At 40.7% G+C, this 20,288-nt stretch overlaps 1 protein-coding gene and 1 long non-coding RNA gene across 5 annotated transcripts in view; one reads left to right on the forward strand and one right to left on the reverse strand.

Moving 5' to 3' along the window:
* Positions 1-9,040: 9,040 nt before the first annotated feature.
* LOC138744397 (uncharacterized) lies at positions 9,041-19,691 on the reverse strand. Its single transcript, XR_011345505.1, has 3 exons — positions 19,205-19,691; positions 15,087-15,274; positions 9,041-13,480 (listed from the first exon to the last, which is right to left on the reverse strand). It is a non-coding gene; the product is annotated as an uncharacterized lncRNA (long non-coding RNA).
* The window catches only part of blnk (B cell linker), a 149,776-nt gene continuing 148,534 nt past the window's right edge, over positions 19,047-20,288 (forward strand). The window contains exons 1-2 of one of the 4 annotated variants that reach the window (XM_069900488.1): positions 19,047-19,550; positions 19,992-20,054. In XM_069900488.1, the coding sequence (XP_069756589.1) occupies positions 19,476-19,550; positions 19,992-20,054 (138 nt within the window). In that variant the 5' untranslated portion in view covers positions 19,047-19,475. The remainder of the gene's footprint in view (positions 19,551-19,991; positions 20,055-20,288) is intronic. The other 3 variants (XM_069900487.1, XM_069900490.1, XM_069900489.1) reach the window with 3 other exon arrangements.

Consider the following 20,288-nt stretch of genomic DNA (forward strand, 5'->3'; position numbering starts at 1 on the left):
AGTGAGTGAGTGAGTGAGTGAGTGAGTGAGTGAGTGAGTGAGTGAGTGAGTGAGTGAGTGAGTGAGTGAGTGAGTGAGTGAGTGAGTGAGTGAGTGAGTGAGTGAGTGAGTGAGTGAGAGAGAGAGAGAGAGAGAGAGAGAGAGAGAGAGAGAGAGAGAGAATTCAGTGCTACAGTTCAGCAGCAGCAGCTGGGACTGGAACAGGACAAGCTGGCAAACTTGTGGAAAAGCCCCATTTTGAAGACAAGTTGTTAATTCTTAGTTTAGCCTGGTCAAAACCCTTGTGGTCCATATAAGAGGAGAGGATTGGCTGCATAATGTTTCATTTGAAATAAGAGAAACAAAAAGGAGCTCTGTGGTGACCTGAAAGAAAGAGGAAAACCCTGATGGGGCAAGTTTCTTCATCAAGACACTGAAGTGGCTGATCTCAATGAATCAGTTGTGGGTGTCCAACGAGCAACAAATCTCTCTCTGAAAACTGACAAAACCTTCCTGAGTGGTAACCATTTACTTTTCAAGCACCAAATCCTGGTGAAATTCCATAAATATTAAATTCTGTGCAGAGTACAAGAATTGCCTGATACGAGTGAACTTGGAAGAGTGAGAAGTGAGATTGGACTGTGAATCAAAGAACTTCTCTGAACTTACACACACATGACATACATGTGCACTTAGAATTAGAAAGGGGTTAAGTTAGATTAAGTTAATAGTAATAAATTAAAGTTCGATCCTGTTTTCATATTTAAACTTTTGTTTAAGTAACCATTTGTCTTGCTGAATATCTATTGCTGCTGGGTTTTGGGGTCCCCTGGGCTCTCTGAATGACAAATGTTCAAGATAGAGTAGATACTGGTAAAGATTTGATGCAACAATTTTAGTTCTAATTTTCAAATTATACTCAGAGAGCTAACTTGGTTGACACCATAAAAAAAAGGGTATCGCTTGGTTAATCCAGGCATGCTCATCTTATGCAGGAAACATGCAAATTTAGTACTGCCTGTTCACTGACATATAACGTGGCACCAGCTGGCGCCAATGATTCTGTTAAGCTCATTAGCACCTCAGCAGGAGGCTCAATTCTGTGAGTGACCAGCATAAGTTGAAGTGAACATACTGCGGAAAGTCAGATGCATTGTGGCAGAAAGACCTAGAATTAAATGTGTCAATGAATGGACAAAACAGGTGTGATGCAACATGGGACAGAGTGATTTCCATTAATTTCCAGTGCTAAGCTGGAGATTTGAGTGGAGAAGGTGAAAAGAGGTAAAATTCATCCTATTAGCAGGATTGGGCCTGACAGGCTAGATGCTAAACCCTCCACCAGCACAACAAGGGGAGTATCAAGAGACTATGGATACTCGGAGCCATGTGGCAAGGCCTGGATGCAGTCAAAGCAAAAGCAATCATGGTGTATGGTTAAAATTCAGTGAATACATATTCAAATATTATATCCTGCTAACTACACCATCATGCTCAATGCCTCATACCCACTGTATTCACCAACCAGGCACCTCTGTCAATCTGTCTATATTTAAGGCTTCTACGCTCCATTGCACCTTCAGACTTGTATCACAGCTGCAGACAATTCTTCATAGCATGAGTATACTGCCAACTCTTTTTTATATATTTTATTTAATACTCCATACATACATATACAGATATCAAAAAGAGAACAAATAGATTACATAATGATGGTTTTCAACCCACCCCAAAACCCATCCCTCCCACCAACCCCACCCAAAGAGAAAAGGGAAAAAAATACAAATTCAAAAGTTAAAAAAGTATAAAAAGATAGGAAAAAGTAACAAAGATTCTTGGATCGCAGAGAGAGATGTCATGCAGTATAACTCATCAGTTCTAACACGAACATATAGAAGAATTCTGCAAGGCTAGAGGGGTAAAAAAGATATCACTACAAGTTGAACCCCATTATTAGAGTATACAGGTGCAAAATTGGTAAAAACAGAGTTTTTATTCCTTAGATTGTAAGTATTTTCCAAAGGGATACAACTTGGAATTTCAGCATGCCACCTTGACAATGTAAAAGATATATCCGATTTCCAAGTGATCGCAATACATTTTCTCGCAACTGCTAATTCTAATTTAACAAGTTTCAATCGATCAATTGATAATTTCATTTAACGGAGAAACAGCTCCTGTAACTTGTTGTAAAAAATTACTTGTAGACACATAAAAAGGTCTCACATTTGGTCAAGACCACGTTAAATATATGAAAGATCCTACCCAACATCCTCACCACATCTAAAACATTGATCTGATCAATATGATTTCAATCTATTCATCTTCTGTGTTGTAAGATATAATTGATGTAAAAAATGTATTGAACTAATCTGCACCTTGCATTAATAGTATTAGACATCTCTGCATAAATTTTCCCAAATGTGTTGATCTATCCTAATGTTCAAATCTGTTTCCCATCTCTGCCTAGGTCTATACAATCCTAATTTAGGAGTTCCTACTTGTAATAATGAATATATCAAATAAATAATGTTTTTGACATTCTCACTCCTATTAAGAAGTTCTACCTCAGTACAATTAGACAAAAACATTGCTGGCCCTAATTTACCTCTCAAATATGGCCTTAATTGAAAATAACATGAAAGAATATTACGTGGTGTATCATATTTGTTCCTCAATTGTTCAAACGACATTAATTGTCCTCTTTCATAGCAGTCTTCCACATTAATAATCCCTTTACAATACCATGTAATTAAGAACTAATTATCTCTTGAAAAGAACAAAAGAAGATGAATCAATGGCATTTTAGGTGATAAAGATCCTCCACCAATATCTTGATTTATTTTATTCCTTATGTCTTTATTAGTAACCCACATTTTGATTCCCACTTATATATAAATTCTTCTGTTTTCTTTTTTCCAATTTTGTTCATTTCTACATTAACCCATATGGTTTTACATTTTCAAAGAAAGAAGCAAGGAATTTCATCTGTGCCACTCAATAATAATTCTTAAAATTAGGGAGTTGTAGTCCTCCTAATTCATATTTTCATATGAACTTCTTTATAGAAACTCTTGCCATTTTACCTTTCCAAAGAAATTTCCTTATTTAGTTAATCCTTGAAAACAAATTTGAGGTATTAATATTGGTAACATCTGAAAAAGATATTGTATCCTTGGAAATACATTCATCTTTATACAATTCACCCTTCCAACTAAAGTTTTTTTAAAATCTTCCCCAATCTTTTTAAGTGAAGATAAATAATTCAATTAATACAAAAATCTTCAAATTGCTAACCATACGTATTCCTAAATATTTAATACCTTTCTTTGGCCATTTAAGATGCATATCTCTCTGACACTGGGTATTGTCACCTACAGTCAAAGCCCTAACTTTACATTTATCCCAATTCATTTTTTACCCAAAACTTTCCCATTTTCTTCCAGATGGGTATACAATCTTTGTAAAGATGACTCAGGTCAAGTTAGATATGTTAAAACATCATCTGCAAATAAACTGATTTTGTGTTTCTCTTGACCTACCCTAAAGCCCTTAATTTGTAAATTCAAGCGAATCATCTGGGCAAGCAGTTCTATAGCTGAAACAGATAAAGCTGGTGTCAAGGGACATCCTTGTTACCTGTCCATTTGTTACTATTTTAGTTTTAGGACTATTATATAATGCTTTTAAAAAATTAAATTATTATTTTTTTAATTAATGCAAATCTAAACTTTTCTATTACTTTAAACCAAAAATCCCATTCTGCATCTAAAGCCACTGCAACACTCAGATCACTTCCTTTTTGTGCTAAATGAATTATGCTAAGCAATATTGAACCACAAAAGTCACATCACCCCATCATTCACTGACACGTTCCTCTGTCTTGTATAACAAACTAATGTAATAGGAAACAGTAGTATGATGGGTAATTTATGAAATCTAAATGATTGATCCAGAGACAGACGTTTAAATCCCACCATAGTATCTATAAATTTAAATCAATCTGGAACTTCCAAAGGTTTCAGGCACCATAACCAAGAAACAGTCAAACTGTCATAAAAACAGATATAGAACTTTTATGCCTTCAGGAAAGGAAATGTGCAATTCTTAACCTGCTTGGACTGTATGTAACTAGGAACCCATCAAAGTTGTTGATTTTTTAAAAACTCAGTTCAGAGGCAATTGCTCACAATGTTCATATCAAATGAATGCATTAAAAATATAAATGCTGGCAGCTGCAGCTAAGCATCCAAAACTGGACTACTACCTGAAGAAGTACTGATGATGGTATCAAATGAGTGATGAATAAGACACATCATCACTTAACCATCAGATGAGGTAGGATTTGCATGAGATCAATCAGCTGGCAATGTCTTAAATTGCAGCAGAGGGGTTAGGAATCCAAATTGAACACACGGGTGTAAAATGAGCTCCAAAGCAAAAGACACCAGGTAAAGGCTTTGATGGAGCAGATACTAGAAGACAGATGGACGTGCAAATTCAGCCACACTGCCAAAATGTCATAGAGCCTGGGTTCAAAGCTGAAGATCCTGGAGCAGTCCAGCATCAGCATTATACAGAGCCTATAAATGGGAAAAGGGTTCAAGAAGTCATTAGCTTGCCGCAACATAACCATACACCACCTAACCTTGCAACCACAGTACCTTTGCTCCCAGTCCTTTTGCATTCTAGCCAAACTTTTACCACAAATTGTTAATGGTGTGGGACTTGGAAATGTCAAAGGTAGATGGTTAGACTTTATTTTGTTGGAGATTGTCATTGTCTAGAACTTATGTGAAATGGATAGTATCAACTCATGCCTGAGTATTGTCAGATTCAGAAATAAATGGTTTCATTATCTCGAGAGTGAAATTGAACAGTGAGCAATAATCAGTAAATGTCCCTGCTTCTGACCTTATGATGGAAGGAGGCTCATGATTGAACAGCTGAGTTTGGTTAGGTTAAGGACAATGCTCGCAGGAACATATTGACCAATAACCTGACACTAGTGTAATTGTCCTCCAACATGTGTTTCATTTGCAAGTCTTTTCCTCATTTTTTTTCTGCAGTGGTGTGCCCCAAAAGATAAGACCCCAGTCTAGAACCATACCCTTCCACCAGCCATGAGGCCAAATATTTGAATATTCACTTCCCTCAATAAGTAGACTCTATCAGGACTCTTGGCTCCTTCAACCTGAATGATTGGTCCTCCAACATTATTTCCTTCCATGGACAATGCACCATGCTGTATTATCACAAAAAATGCCCTAGTTACTCCAGTAGTGCTTCTAAACACATAATATTTTCCACCATAAAGGACAAACCAGCAGATATAGGGGAAGACCATCACTAGAGGTTCACCTCCGTCTCAACATTCAACGTGAATGGTCCTTCGATGTGAATGGTCTAAATTCTGGAGAACCTGGCCAATATCAATAATATACTTCTCCAGAAGTATTGCAGTAGTTCAAGTATGCAGCTTTCTAACCTCTTCTTAACAGCAATCAGGAATAAGAAATAAATGTTGGCTTTGATAACTAGACAAATTAAATGGATTCCTGACACAGAGAGTTTGGCTCCTACTTAAAATATTGTTAGAAACTTTGCAATCTCTGAAGAAGTTTGAAAAAAAAACCCAAACATTTTTGCTCATATCCTGCTGTGAGAATAAATCAGAAATATATCTACAATTAATTGTTAATCTATTTAAATAATGTGTCGGGGGGGGCGATGAAAATTATCAGTCTGCGATGCACACATTGCTGAGGGCCAGTTTGAGATCAGTAATATTAAATTAGCATTGCATACTGTCATAATCTGTTGACTCTGCAGGAAATAGCATATCCAAACCTATAGAACGCAATGAAAATTGGATTTTACTCATTTCTGGTGCACTAAATGCGTAGATATGACCTCCATTCAAATGACTCACTGTGAAGTCACAGACTTGTTGAAACATCTGACTAAAAAGTTATTAGGGCTGTTAGCACTTTTTTTTTGTTAAACATGTTTCTTAATGACAACAGCACACAAAATTTTCACACTGTCTGTTGAGCTACAGACCAAAAACAGATAAATGGAATTACTAAGAATAATTACTATGGTTTCTGGATTGTTTAATTATTTGACTCTTTATTAAAGTGCATTTTCCCATGGCAGCCATGGTACATTAGCTAAAGGCTGGCATAAAGATGAAGGTAAATGGGGAGTGGGTGGGACAATAGAGCAGAGTTTCCACAACATATCTGTATGCTTCCACTCATAGCCCCACCCATGTAGTGCCATTCATACTTCAAGTCCCTTATGTCTTTCAAACAGCTTTCACACGATTTTCCGTATCAGTCCGCATTTTTTATACAGCATACTGGCATTCTGCGAACAACAGCGTCGGAGCCTGCATCTAATGTCACAAATAACATACTGTATTTTTCAGCACGTTAGACCCACTTGTTTTTCTCCAAAAGTGGCACAAAAATATTCTCCCAGTTTCATATGCCAGGTTGAAATCAGAGAAACAATGGTGAGTAGTGCCAACAGTAACATTGTCAGTCCCTGCACTGGTTATCATTGTTTTGAGGTGAGAGATGAGTCTGGACACAAAGGTTTGCTATCAAACATTACTTTTATTAACACACAATTGATAGAAGAGCATGGGAAAATCATAACGGGAATAAAGCACATATGCGTACAATTTATGAAAGAGTGTGGGAAAATACATGCACAATTTAATAACATGTACGCACACAATTTATAAAAGAGCATTTGGGGATGGTGGCGGGCTGTCAGTGGGGGAGTAGGGTGGTGGGCTTCAGACTGTTCAAACTGAGAACAAACCCACAGACCAGGTTGCTCAAAATCTGGCAGACCTATTGTCAAATCTAGAGTTAGGGTTAGGGTCATCAATATGGGGGCAGCAGAATAATCACCCCTCTTGTGTTCACTGGTCTCCTCTGAGAGGTTCTTTGTCACTATAAACTGCTCCTTTTGGTTGGCCCACGCTTTTATTTCCTTGTGCCTGTTTCCAGCTATTAGTGGGATCAGCGGCTTATTTCCTTTCCAGGACTTGTAAGTTTATTGTCCACATAGTGGGTGATCTTATATTCACACCTTAGGGTTAGGGTTAGGTGTAGGATTTGGTTAGGTCTTGTGAATACTGAAGCAAAGTATTTATTTAGGACCTCCTCCACCTCCAGGTATACATTGCCTCCTTTAAACTTCAGCAGTCCCACCTTCATTCTCGTCATCCTTCTGTTCTTCATATATGCATGGAACGCCTTGGGATTCTCCTTAATCCGACATGCCAAAGTCTTTCCATGTCCCCTTCGAGCTCTCCTAAGTGCTTTCTAAAGCACCTTCTGCCTACCATATACCGTATATTTCGACATATAAGTTGACTTTCGGATAAGTCGGGTCCCCATTTTCAGCCTTATTTCATGGTTTTATCATACTTTGGGCATATGTCGACCCCTAATTTTCTGCAAGGAATGTGCTGGAGACTGGTGCCCGGGCCTCCCAACAACAACCCAAACTTTGTTACCACACCCTAATCACCAAGTAACAAATATGTAAATTAAGCAAGCAAGTTTTAAAAAAACCATTTGCTTCTGGCTGGGAGATGCCAAACAGAGCTGGGTCCAAGTCTTCAGCATCGGCTGCAGCTGGAGTCGGTGACAACGACTCCTTTCTCAACATCGGGAGCGGTGCCATTTGCATCGAAGAAGTCGCCTCACTACCCAAGTGTGCTCAGTGTAGGAACCACGTCTTTGTGTCGGCTCCCAGCAGGAGTCGGGACTTTAGCCGACAGGGCAGGAATGGGGACCTCGGCCTCCCCGCAGGAATGGGGACCTCACGTTCATGGCCAGCAGCGGCAACCTCAGGCTCTACAACTGTAGCATGTCTTGGTGGGTTATAGTGATACTCAGCGATGGGGAGGTGTTGGGGAGCAGCGGTGCTGGTGGTAAGGAGATGCTTCCAGTGTCGAATTAAACGCTGAATTTACATTGAGCAGTCCTTTTTTTTCGATAAATTTTTGTATCTGGGGTATGTTGACCCTTGATTTTTGAGTGCTTTTTGAGGGTTTCAAGACTCAGCATATGCTGAAAAATACGGTACTTCTCATGAGCCCTTCCTGTTCCCTGCTTCCTATATTTAATGTATGCTTCCTTCTTCCTCTTGACTACCTTCCTCACCTGCTTTATCAACCACGATTCCATTTTCCTACCCTCTTTCCCTGGTCTCAGTGGGACAAACCTATCCTGAACCCAGCACAGTTGGTCCCTGAACTTCCTCCACATTAGTTCTGTGCTTTCACCCTTGAACATGTGTTTTCAATTTACTCTCACAAGTTCTTGCCTCATTCTATTATAATTAGTCCTTCCCCAATTAAATATTTTCCAATCCACAAAAAGTAGCATTAACAGCTCACATTTATCACAACAGAAATCAGTGCATGATTTGCTCTTATTGCAGAGTAACTAAAAGGTATCTGGTTTATGTGGCTCATTTTGTAAACATTTTCAGTCATTATTAAGGAAATGAGGGAAGTGCATATTGATGCATCAATGATAAGAAAATTACATTTCTATTAGTATGATTCAAAACCTTTGCTACATAAAGGCACTGTTTGACCTGTTGAGTTTCTCCGGCATTTGTGCATTTTTTCACTTAATCACGGTGTCAACAGAATCCTGTGTTTTACCACCAAGTTCCTTGGAGTTCACTTAACTAGTGACCTGTCATGGACACACAAAACTTCCTCACTTGTGAGGAAGGCGCCACAGCCTTCCTGAGAAGACTGAAGCGAGCAAGGCTATCAGGCACCGTTATGTCAACTTTCTATAGGAGCTCTATTAAGAGCTGCATCACACTGTGGTAGGGTTACTACTGAGAAATGAATCTGAAATCAATCCACAGGACCATAAAAGTGGCAGAGAGGATCACTGGAGTCTCCTTCCCTCCCACCACCCGCCCCCCCCCCCCCCCCCCCACCAATCGACATAATCTACCAGGATTGTTGTCTGAAGAGGGCGCACAAAATCATTGAGACCCCTTCCACCCTGCACACAGCATCTTCCTGTAGAGGAAGAGATACAGGAGTATTAGAGCCAGCACCACCAAGCTGAGGAACAGCTTCTTCCCACGGGCAGTGACAATGCTGAACAACCAAGAAACTGTCCAAGACTCTCATTTGTATAAAACAATATTCATTTATTTATTCATTTTTACAGATCTAATACTTGTCATGCATATGTATTATTTGTCTGTATGTGTGTTATGTCTGGTTGTGTGTCTGCACGTTTGGCACCAAGGACCGCAGAACGATGTTTTGTGGAGTTGTGCAATCAGATGACAATAAACTTGACTTGGTCATTACCGTTGAAAGAAAAATATCCCATTGGAATTCATCTCTATGTATGATGTCAGAAAATCAAGGTATGGATGGTTTTCAGATCGCAGGGATGTATAAAAATAGATGCAAATGGGTTTAATTTCCAGTCATGGAACTACACAGCAAAATTCTCCATCTTCTAAATCATGCAAATATTATATTGATCTTGCAGGTCTTTCAGGTCTGCAGAAAATACTTCCAAAACCCAGGAGGTCATTATTGATGTTTTCAAGTAAAATTTTCGGAGCATGCACTTCGGTCCTGCTTAGAACACAGAAAACTATAGTACGGTACAGGCCCTTTGGCCCTCAATGTTGTGATTACCCATATATTCCTTAAAATAAAGTACTAAACCCACCATACCCTATAACCCTCTATTTTTATTTCATCCATGTACCTTTACAAGAATCTCTTAAGAGTCTCTTAAATGCTTAAAAGAGTTGCACTGCTGTTCTAAATTCTATTAATCATTTTATATCATTCCTCTTCGTGGCCTCTATCCTATCCCCAATGGTTTTCAACTGCCTACTTTCATAACTTTAATTCCCAATTATTTTATCCTTTCTGTCCTTCCATGTCTGATGTTTCCATCTGTCTCAGTATCTGAATTCCATTTCTTTACTCTGAACCTCTCAACACTAATTACTCCCTCTGATTTTAAAGCACAATTACTTGCCTCAGACCAAAATGCAGGTTTATTGCTATGCATTTTATTTTTCTAACAACTGATAAAAACCGAATAGCCTATCAACTATTTTCTTTAATTAGAAATGTCACTGATGCTCAGAAACCAATGCACACACAGCACAAAGCTCAGCCTTCCCTGAAGAGAGATAATGACTTGCATTCATATTGCTACTTAAGTAGAGTACTACTCAATTTAATTGGGCAGAACAATATAATTTGCTGTTTTGCTTGAGTTGTTTTCATGCAATTGTTTTCCCACAGGTTCTTAACTAAAATCATTTTGATGCTTATTCCTTGTAATCAGACGAAGCATTCACTTCTTTCACCAGTAGTGTACTATTGCACCAACATGTACCATCTACTAACTGCACTGTGATTATTGAAAATGACAACACTTCCCAAAGCCATGATCTCTATTGCAAAGAAGTGGAAGGGTGAGGGCCACAAGCAAAATGCAGTTCCCCTTCTATTCGTACAGTTTTCAATCATTTAAGGGTCTAAATCCTGGAAATCCCTCCCCTAATAGCATTATGGAAGTTTCTTCACCCAAGCAAAATGCAGTTCCCCTTCTATTCGTACAGTTTTTTATCATTTCAGGGTCTAAATCCTGGAAATCCCTCCCCTAATAGCATTATGGAAGTTTCTTTACCCAAAGAACTGTAATGGTTTATGAGGCACTTCACTATCATATTCCTAAGTTAGAAGGCATGAGCAAATAATCACATCCTGGCCAAAAATACATTTATCCTACCAATTGTTTATTGTGTTGTTGGAGAGAAGTTAGATATTATTGAAAAATCTACCTTGCAATCATGAACCTTCATTCTTTATGACCCATTGCTGGTTTGCTCGTAAATCGAACTTTAATCTAATTATCCTCCTTGATGCACACAGCAAGCATTATCATTCTCGACTCAAGTTAATTAGTGGGCAGAAAAACTCATACTAGCTCTTGCTAACTTAAACCACATCTGAACCTCTTAAAATCTGCACCGCCTAAAACATCTGCCAGAAGCCATGTGGAACTTGCCTGGGCCCATGGCAAAAGAGTGGAGTGAGATTTCCTGAGGTAGCGCTGTGTAGCTTGGAGGCAAGTTGGAATGAGGACCAATCACTTCCAACCAGGAATGCCCAGAAAGCTAAGGTCCGCGATGAAACCCATGTGGGAAATCAACCCCAGGATCAAAACATCTTACATGCCTTCTTACATCTGGTCAGAGCCAATGAAGACAAGTCCCACCTCCCAACATCTGGTTCACTAGATTCAACCCTTGGTTCATGTGATACACCACCAACATTCACCTGACAACAATCGGTATCAATCATGATTCATACCCTCTCCATACACACTACAAAACCCACACATACTACTTCTCTAAACAGCATACACCAAATATCAGTTTAAAAACTCTGCTGGTATTAAACCACATCAGGGGCATCACATGTTTGCTTTACAAGATGCTCATCTACATACTTTCTGCTCTCAGTGAGGGATGAGAAAATAATCAAGTTCAATTTATTATCATTCGAATGCACATAGTTCAACCTGACACAACAGAATTGTCCAGTCCAAGGTGCAAAACATGCAGAGACACAAGACATAACAATACATATGCAGGACAAGTATTTTATCTATGCAGGACAAGTATTTTATCTATGCAAATAACTAAATAAATAAATAAATATTGTTTTGTACATATGAGAGTCACGGATAGTTAGTGCAAGCAGTTCTTTTGATCGTTCAGCATTCTCACTGCCTGTGGGAAGAAACTATTCGTCAGCCTAGAGGTGCTGGCTCTAATACTCCTGTATGTCTTCCCCGACAAGAGTAGCTGAAGGATGCTTGGTGCAGGGTGGAAGGGATCCTCAATGATTTTGCATGTCCTCTTCAGACAACAATCCTGGTAGGTGGGTAGAGGGGAGCTCGGGGATGGAGGAGGTGGAAACCCCAAGGATTCCATCCGACACTCTTGTGATCCCGTAGACTGACCTCTGATCCATTTCACCACAGCAACCGTATCAGACTGTGATGTAGCCACATATCATGGCCTTGACAGAAATACCCTCATCCTATCAATCATTAGTAGGCTATACAGATACTTGAGTTTGCTTCAATATTCAATAAGATCATGATCAATCCAATCTTTGCCTCAACTCCATTCTCCTCCCTGTTCCTTATAACCAATGATTTCCCTGAATACCAAAAACTGTCTGACTTGGCTTTGAATAAATTCAATAATTCAGCATCTACAGCTCATTGAGGAAGCGAGTTCCAATGGTACACAACCTTCTGGGAGAACAGAATCCTCCTTATCTCCAACTTTATTCTGAAGCTATAGTCTTAAGTTCTGGATCCCCTCAGAAGAGGAAACATTATCTCAATGTTCACCCTATATTTTGTTTCAATAAGATAATCTCTCATTTACCAGCAAATATAGGCTCAACCTTTCTGCATTCCCCGAGAATCTATTTAAGGAACACTTTCTGAACTGCCTCTAATAAAGGATGGCTCATATTTGCTGCCATCCTGGCCTGTAGGTGACAATAGAATTGTCATCTCATTGTCTGTGACCAACAGCAGTAGAAATTCATTGAGGAAGATGATGTGCTCACATTTCACCCATCACATTCATTGTTAATCCAATATTCTTCTCTGATTTCCAAGATGTAGGCAGTGTAATCATTTATCTCAATTGGTGCTCCTTTTACTTTGACCCTACCTTGATGTCTTTCATCTTTCATACAGCCAGGAATTGGCATTTGGACAGACCCAGGCTGCAGAGCAACATGATAGTTAAAGATTGATACGTGTATGTAATATGCAGGATCATGTGTCTCACATGACCTTTCCAGCAGATTCCTGATCGGAAGTCGCCACACCAGCCAATCAAAGTTAAGCTCCATCACAGGTTAGCGCACACCTACTCATTGGCCCCTTCAATTACCTAACTGAATGCTGGGCCAGACTTTCCATCCAGTAGCACGTGTTGACCATCGGTTTCTTTTTCTTCTTTCCCTAGCTCCACTCCAGGTTATGAACGCTAGAGAGTCATTGGTAAGGTGTGCACTGACAAAGGGTTGGGAGCTGTAGTACTGTATGTCTAGAAATCACTGTCCCCAAGATTAGTTTAGTTAAGATCCATGCCTGCATTGCATCAAAGGGTGGCGAGCATCGTACTTTATTACTTGATGGTAAAGCTATCTTTTTGCGGGTGATTGTGAGTATCGGGTAGTTATCACATCCTTTGTGAGTATGTTATACAATCTGATGTGAAAGAGACAGAGTGTGTTTCCTTGTTGCGACTTCCCCACGGTTGTACATAAATATAATTGTTTAACTAATCTGTGTTCAGACTTGCTGCTCTTGGGATTCATCAAACTTGTCTTTCCACACTTAACAATATAGTTCTGTTCAATCTTCAAACTCTGCATAATGTAGAAAATAAATTAGTGGTGGAGTCTTCATGTGATGGGTCAGGTGCATGAGGAATCTGCCTCAGAAGCAATAGTAAGGACCTATGAAAAATAACTTGATTCTCTCAGACTACAAAGTCTCTGTCATCTCATGAATGCAACAGTGGGCTGGATTTTGGGAGGCCTTACTATTATCACCAGCTGCAAAGAACCAGAAGTGAAAACACTTGCAGTCAAAGGGTGGTGTAGCAGTTAGTGCAACACTTTGCAGCATCAGTGATCGGGACCAGGGTTCAAATCCCACGCTGTCTGTAAGGAGTTTGTACATTCTCCTCCTGTCTGCCTAGGTTTTCCCCGGGGGCTTTGGTTTCCTCCCACCATTTGAAACGTACCGGGGGTGTAGGTTAACTGGGTGGCATGGGCTCATCGTTTGAAATGGCCCGTTACCGTAAAAAAATGAAGTGAAAATGCTAGTCACTGCAACCTTTACAATCACAGGCAGAGAGGTTTTGATTTGGTTGATGGTTGCAGCTGTGTTTGCGCATGCGGCAAATCTCTGTTGCCATCTCCTTGGAAAAATGGAGTTCCTAAAGCCTTTGATGCTCAGTAAGAGACATATCAGTCATACATTTGCTGACTCAAACTGCACAGGAAACTCCTGAGTCATATATTTGCTGATTCAAGCTATACAGGAACTCCTTCTCCCCTCTTCTTCCCCATCATGCGATGAGGTTGTGAAACAGCCACCATTTGTCCCATGTACAGCAGCCAAAGGCAATGAATCAGGGATGACAGGTCTGTCCCAGCCATAACAATCTGTGCAACAAAATTTATGTTCTCACTCCAGTGAATTAAGACAGTTCTCTCAAGTGAACTGAAATCGTAATCACCTTCAAGGCTACAATTCACAGGGGTTTCATGCAACCATTGGAGGTGGGGAGCGGCTTCTCCCTGCGGCAATTCTGAACTCCACATGGACAACTGACACCTGATGTCATCTGCATTAGTTCAGCAGGAATGCCATAAAATCAGAAAACCGTGAAGATTGTCATCGCCAGCTGCCAACCCTGCATCTAACTGGTGCATAAGAGCACTACATATGCACCGGCACAAAACATTTGGCCAAGCAACAGGATTCCCACCAAAAATGTTCACAAGTGATGTGTGCAATGAAGCAAATCATCACCTGTAATATCAAATATACCATCGCTACGTGCCTATATCTCATAGTTTAAGGTCATACATCTTAATCAAAGCATATTTCAAATGTTGACATCATTACCTATCTTTGAGTTAAGTCAAATGAATACAAAGTTTATGATGAAAATAATGATAATCTATTATTCTTTTTCTATGAATCAAATGATATCTAAATGGTTTTTAAAAATCTGGTTCCATATTCCTCAGAAATCCCCTTCTGCTGAATGTCATTATATTTTTACAGTTATATTGGTAAATTATGATTTTTGTTCCTGAACAATTTGGGGTTTATTTTTTGGATTTTGAACAGCTGATCATGAAAATCACCTTTAAATCTTCCTATCACATACCATCTTTTAGATATAACCTGTTTTTGTGATTTCCTGTCATATTTTAAGTCTACTTCAAGCATACAAACCCGTGAAGAGTAACAGGTCATTGAAAATTCATTTTCTGCATTTGCACTTGGACTTCTTCCCTGCTGATCTTGGTGCAGTCAGTGACGAACATGAGGGATTGCGACCACAGAAAAGCGGTATTAGGGCAACTGGAATCCATCATTGCTGGCCGACTATTGTTGGACATTGACACGAGAGGCATCAGATGCTGAGAACAAATGAAAATCAACAGTAAAACAGCTTTAGCTCAGTTAAACTAACACAATGTGTCAGCATCATTATGCCATTAAACATGATTAATGAAATAAAAGTTAATTTAATGTTTATCCTACGTGATACAGCATATCTGAAATTATCTTCATGTTCAGTTTGAAATTATCTATCATAATCCCCAATTTTGTTTCAGGAAGCAAACCTTTAGGGGAAAAAAATGGTGTTCTGCGTCATTGGTACATATTTTCTATACTTTAGCTAATATTCACTCCTTGGTACAAGAATATGCATTTGCATAATTCTGGATTAATAATTCCCATTTTAACTAGATTTTCTAAAAATATGGCATAAGTGAATGAATCAAGACAACTCAAGGAATTCCAAACATTCTAATTCTTTGACAATTTTAGGTAATGACTCTGATAGGCAATTATATCTGTGTTAAGATGCAGGCCAGATTTGTGTTAATAATTTTGGTTTCAACATCTCTTTTCTGAACAAATCAGGCATTTTTTGACTGACTTATTGTACTGAAAATCTACTTCAAACCCATAATCAGGATTGCAGTAACATTGTTTAGTTGATGAACCTTTGGGGACTGCACCACTGCTTAGTGACTAATGCTGAACTGCCCAGGTGCAGCTCCTCAACTCAGTCCTACTCTTCAATATGATCATGGCTGATCTGCCCATCTCCTGAGACAGTTCACCAAGCCTCAACCAGAGACTGATTTAAGGACTCTTTGTACATTATTTATTACTGTATATTTATTTCTTCTCTATCGCACATTCCAATTGCATTTCTTTCTTTGTTTACATTTTGCTCCTCTGGTGTATGTAGCTTTCTTCTTGAGTACAGTAGAAATTCTGCCTGGCTCACAGGAAAGATCTGAGTTTTATGTGATGTCATGCATGCACTCTGAAAATAAATTTGAATTTTGAACTTGGATTGGTTCAATTCTAAAGAATATAAATATAATTTCTAGGGTAACCCACCTTCCCGTTTCACTCAACAGCTCTGGGGCAGCACAGTTAGCGTACGATTTAGTGCAACGCTATATCAACAGGATTCAAATCCATGCTATCTGTAAGGAGTTTGCATGTTCCCCCTCATGACCCTGATGGTTTCCTCTCAGATTCCAAAGATATACAGGTTTGTAGGTTAACTTGGGCGGCACGAGCTAGTGGACAAGAAGGGGCTGTTACCGTGCTATATTTCTAAAATTAAATAATAAATAAATAAAACTTCTATAGATGCACCTTTGAAAGCATACCTGCTGGATGCATCAATGTGGTACGAGAGATGCTTTGTTCAATATCAGAAGATATAGAAGGTCGTAAATGCAGCTAAGAGCATTATGTAAATCTTTCCCCTCCATCTGCATCTCCTGTTGTCTGGGCAAGGCAGTCAACATATTGAAAAATCTATTTCTCCCCAGACACAAACTCTTCTCCCTCCTCCCCTCAGGGTGAATGCTTAAAAGTGTGAACATTTTAATGTGCCTCCAACATCATTCAGTTCTGAGGCTCTCAAATGAGAGATCAAGTTTATTATCGTTCGATTGCACAAGTACAACCTGACAAAACAGGATCCCCAGTCCTCAGTGCAAAACATTCAAACACACAACCAGACAAAACATACATACAGACAAGTGATACATTTGCAGTACACATGTATAATAAACCTTGTGCCCCTACCCTCCCCAATCTGTATCAGGCACCTATGGGGAGTGGTAGATGCCAGATAAGTGACATTGCCAGTTGCACGAGACTACATATTAAATGGATTGGTGAATTGACCGTTAGGGGTGCCAGTTTTAAATTTTTGTATTTTTTACTTTCTGCAACTTTTTTTTTGCCAGTTGTTTGAAGCTGCTGGTTGCCTGAATTTCAGATAATGGGGATTTAACTGTACACATAATAAAAATAAATACTGTTTCATAAATAATAGTGTTGGATGGTTAGTATGAGTAGTTTTTCTGCCCTTGGATAGAAGTGTTCCTCAACCTGACATTTCTGACCTTGATACTCCTGTATCTCTTCCCTGACAGGAGATGCTGTGTGTGGGGTGGTAGGGGTCCTCAATGATTTTGTGCTCCCTCTTCAGACAATTATCCTGGTAGATCACATTGATCCTCTCTGACAGTCTTGTGGTCCTGTGGAATTGACCTCCAAGCCAATGCTCTGTAGCAGTGGTTCTCAACCTTTTTTCTTTCCACTCACATACCATTTAAGTTATCCCTATGCCATTGGTGCTCTGTGATAAGTAAGGGATTGCTTAAGGTGATAAGTGAGTGGGAAGGGAAGGTTGAGAATCACTGAAATATCTTGCTTGAGAAAAACTGTCATGGCCCATTTCCTTTGGAGTTTTGAAACCGTGGACATAACGAGTCAATAGGTACGATTAAAACAGTAGTTTTCAACCTTTTTCTTTCCACCCACAAACCACCTTAAACAATCCTTTAATTACAGAGCACCTATGGCATAGGGAATACTTAAAGTGGTATGTGAGTGGAAAGAAAACGGTTGAAAACCAATGCATAGCAACTGTACCAGACTGTGATGCAGCCAGGTTGCTCACTCATAATGGAGCTCCTGCAGAAAATTGACAGAATGGTGGCCAGTTTCCTTATTCACCTGAGGAAATACAGTCACTGTTGTGCCTTCCTGACAAGTGAGGAGATGTTATTTGTCCAAGATAGGTCACTTGTTAAGTGGACTCCAAGGAACTTGGCACTCTCTACTCTTTCTAGCTATTAATGAGAAGTGGAGGGTGGTCAGTCCTGGTCCTCCTGAAGTCCACGATCATCTTCTTTGTTTTGTACTTGATGAGGGATTTTACTGTTTACCTCTTTAGGGCGGGATGATGATGGCTACATGGAAACCCCCATGGACTGCTGCAGTGATGTGTTGAAGATTTCCAGAAGAACCTCAATCAGTTGGTCTGGGCAATCCTTTAGCACCTGTCCAGGTATGTAGTCTGGTCCCGCTGCCTTGTGTGGGTTGACCTTGGACTGAGTTCTCCTTATCTCTTCTGTGGCTATGCCTGTTCATTAGGGGGACACGGATCTTTGGCATTGGCCTGTCCTTCTCATGGACTGTACGTCGGGGTTAGTGGGACAGATACATAGCTTGAGTATCCAAGGTGGGGGTGAGGGGCAACCTTGTACACACCAGGGGCATTCGTGTGCACTTGATCTAGAGGGTTCTCTCCGCTGGTGGCAAAGCTAGGAAGCAGCTGAAACTGCGGTACGACCGTCTTCAGATTGGCGCGGTTGCCAGCTTCAATCCTGGCACCATCAGGGTGGGACATCTGGGCTTCGCAGATGGCACCGTGAAGCTCCTTTGTTAGCCATCATTAGTCGGGGGCGGAAGGCAGACTGGAATGTGGCCGAGAATTCTCTGGGGAGGTAGAAGTTCAGCGGCAGGTCCACTCTCTGAGCGGAGAGGAGAGGTCAATGCGGAGCACCACCCCCTCGTCAAGCCTTGCCAGAGCAGCAGCGTCTGCCAGCCCTGAAGGAGATCAATCCGATCGCCCCTGGAAGCTCCAGCATTGCTTCACACACGACTCCCCTTTTAACTGGAACCAAAGTTGGGGAGGGGGGCGGAGGGGGAGAGGGGGGGGGAGGTGGGGGGGGGGGGAGGTGGGGGGGGGGAGGTGGGGGGGGAGGGGGGGGGGAGAGGGGGGGGGGGGAGAGGGGGGGGGTCACCAATGTGCTGGAGAAACTCAGCGGGTCACGCAGCATCTAAAGTAAGCAAACGTTTCGGCCCTGAGTTCACTCATTCTGTTCCGAAACCAACCCGCGTATTTTTCCAAAGCGTCACTGAAACGTCAAACTCTGAACAAAGTTTAATTTCAAACAATTGTGCCCAAGGCGATTTCACTTTCACTGCCCGACGTGATAACATGAAAATGCAAACATTACCAACGTATATTTTTGGCCTTTAATTGGGATCGTTCGCATCCGCGGGGCTTGTATTTGGTCTCCCTGCTGTTAGCGCCGTCGTTTAAAGCCGCAGTCGCTCACATGTCAAAATAATCGCCCCCGGATCCCTTGTGGTAAACGATTGACCGATTACGTAACGGTGACACGGGCACGAGGAAGAACCCCCCCCAGTCCCCTTTAAAGGGAAAGCTTCCGCCTCGCCTCGAGAAAGCGGAGCGAGATCAAGGTGAAGAGAGCGGGGCGGAATCCAATGGCCACCAAGCTGCCGACTCGAGAAGAGTGTGAAACGTGGCCGAGCCGGGACCTTGCCGAGTTCCTGCGATCGGTAAGGCGGCGCTTTCTCCCGCTCGAAATCACCAGCCCAGCTCCTGAGTGGCGGGGCTTCGGTGACCGCGAAAAAGCCCGGCTCGGCTTCGGGCAGAGCGAGGGTGCGCGGTGCGACCTGCTGCCCGCTCACCGGTTTGACGGGGGCGAGTGAACGGAATAAAAACCTGACCGCCGGAGCCAGGAAGTTTTGCAAAGTTGCGCGACTCTCCTGTCACAATTGACCGATTTCGGGATGAGGGACAAAAGGACGAGGCTAAACTTGCACTGTTGCCGAATGAAGCAAGATTTCATTCCACCCACCCAGGTGTCACCTCAAGTCAATCTACTGATGTTGGCAAATCCCCGTTTTTAACTAGGTTTTGCAATGTGATTTAAATGTTTTTGTAACCTTTTCACTCCTCTGAAGTTAAATGTTCCCTAATTCTCTCTTTGGACCTAGAATAATTTGTGTGACACTGCCATTGTTGTGGAAAAACAGAAAATATCTGGTGCAGTATTTCTGGTAAGTGATTGCTTTCATAAGGTTGGACTGATGCTTTGCCTGTTATGAGTATGGCATTTCAATATTGGGAGTTTTAAACTAACTTGTGCCCTGTAGAAAATCATGCCTCCTATATCAAAATATCCTGGGGATTGATAAAACACCAACCAAGCAGATAAGCAATACATCACAAGTTGGTATGTCAACAACCAACCAGCAACTCAATACTTCCTAGTAAAAAAATGGATTAAATAT

This window comes from Narcine bancroftii, chromosome 10 (assembly GCF_036971445.1).
Source record: "Narcine bancroftii isolate sNarBan1 chromosome 10, sNarBan1.hap1, whole genome shotgun sequence".
Taxonomy (NCBI): domain Eukaryota; kingdom Metazoa; phylum Chordata; class Chondrichthyes; order Torpediniformes; family Narcinidae; genus Narcine; species Narcine bancroftii.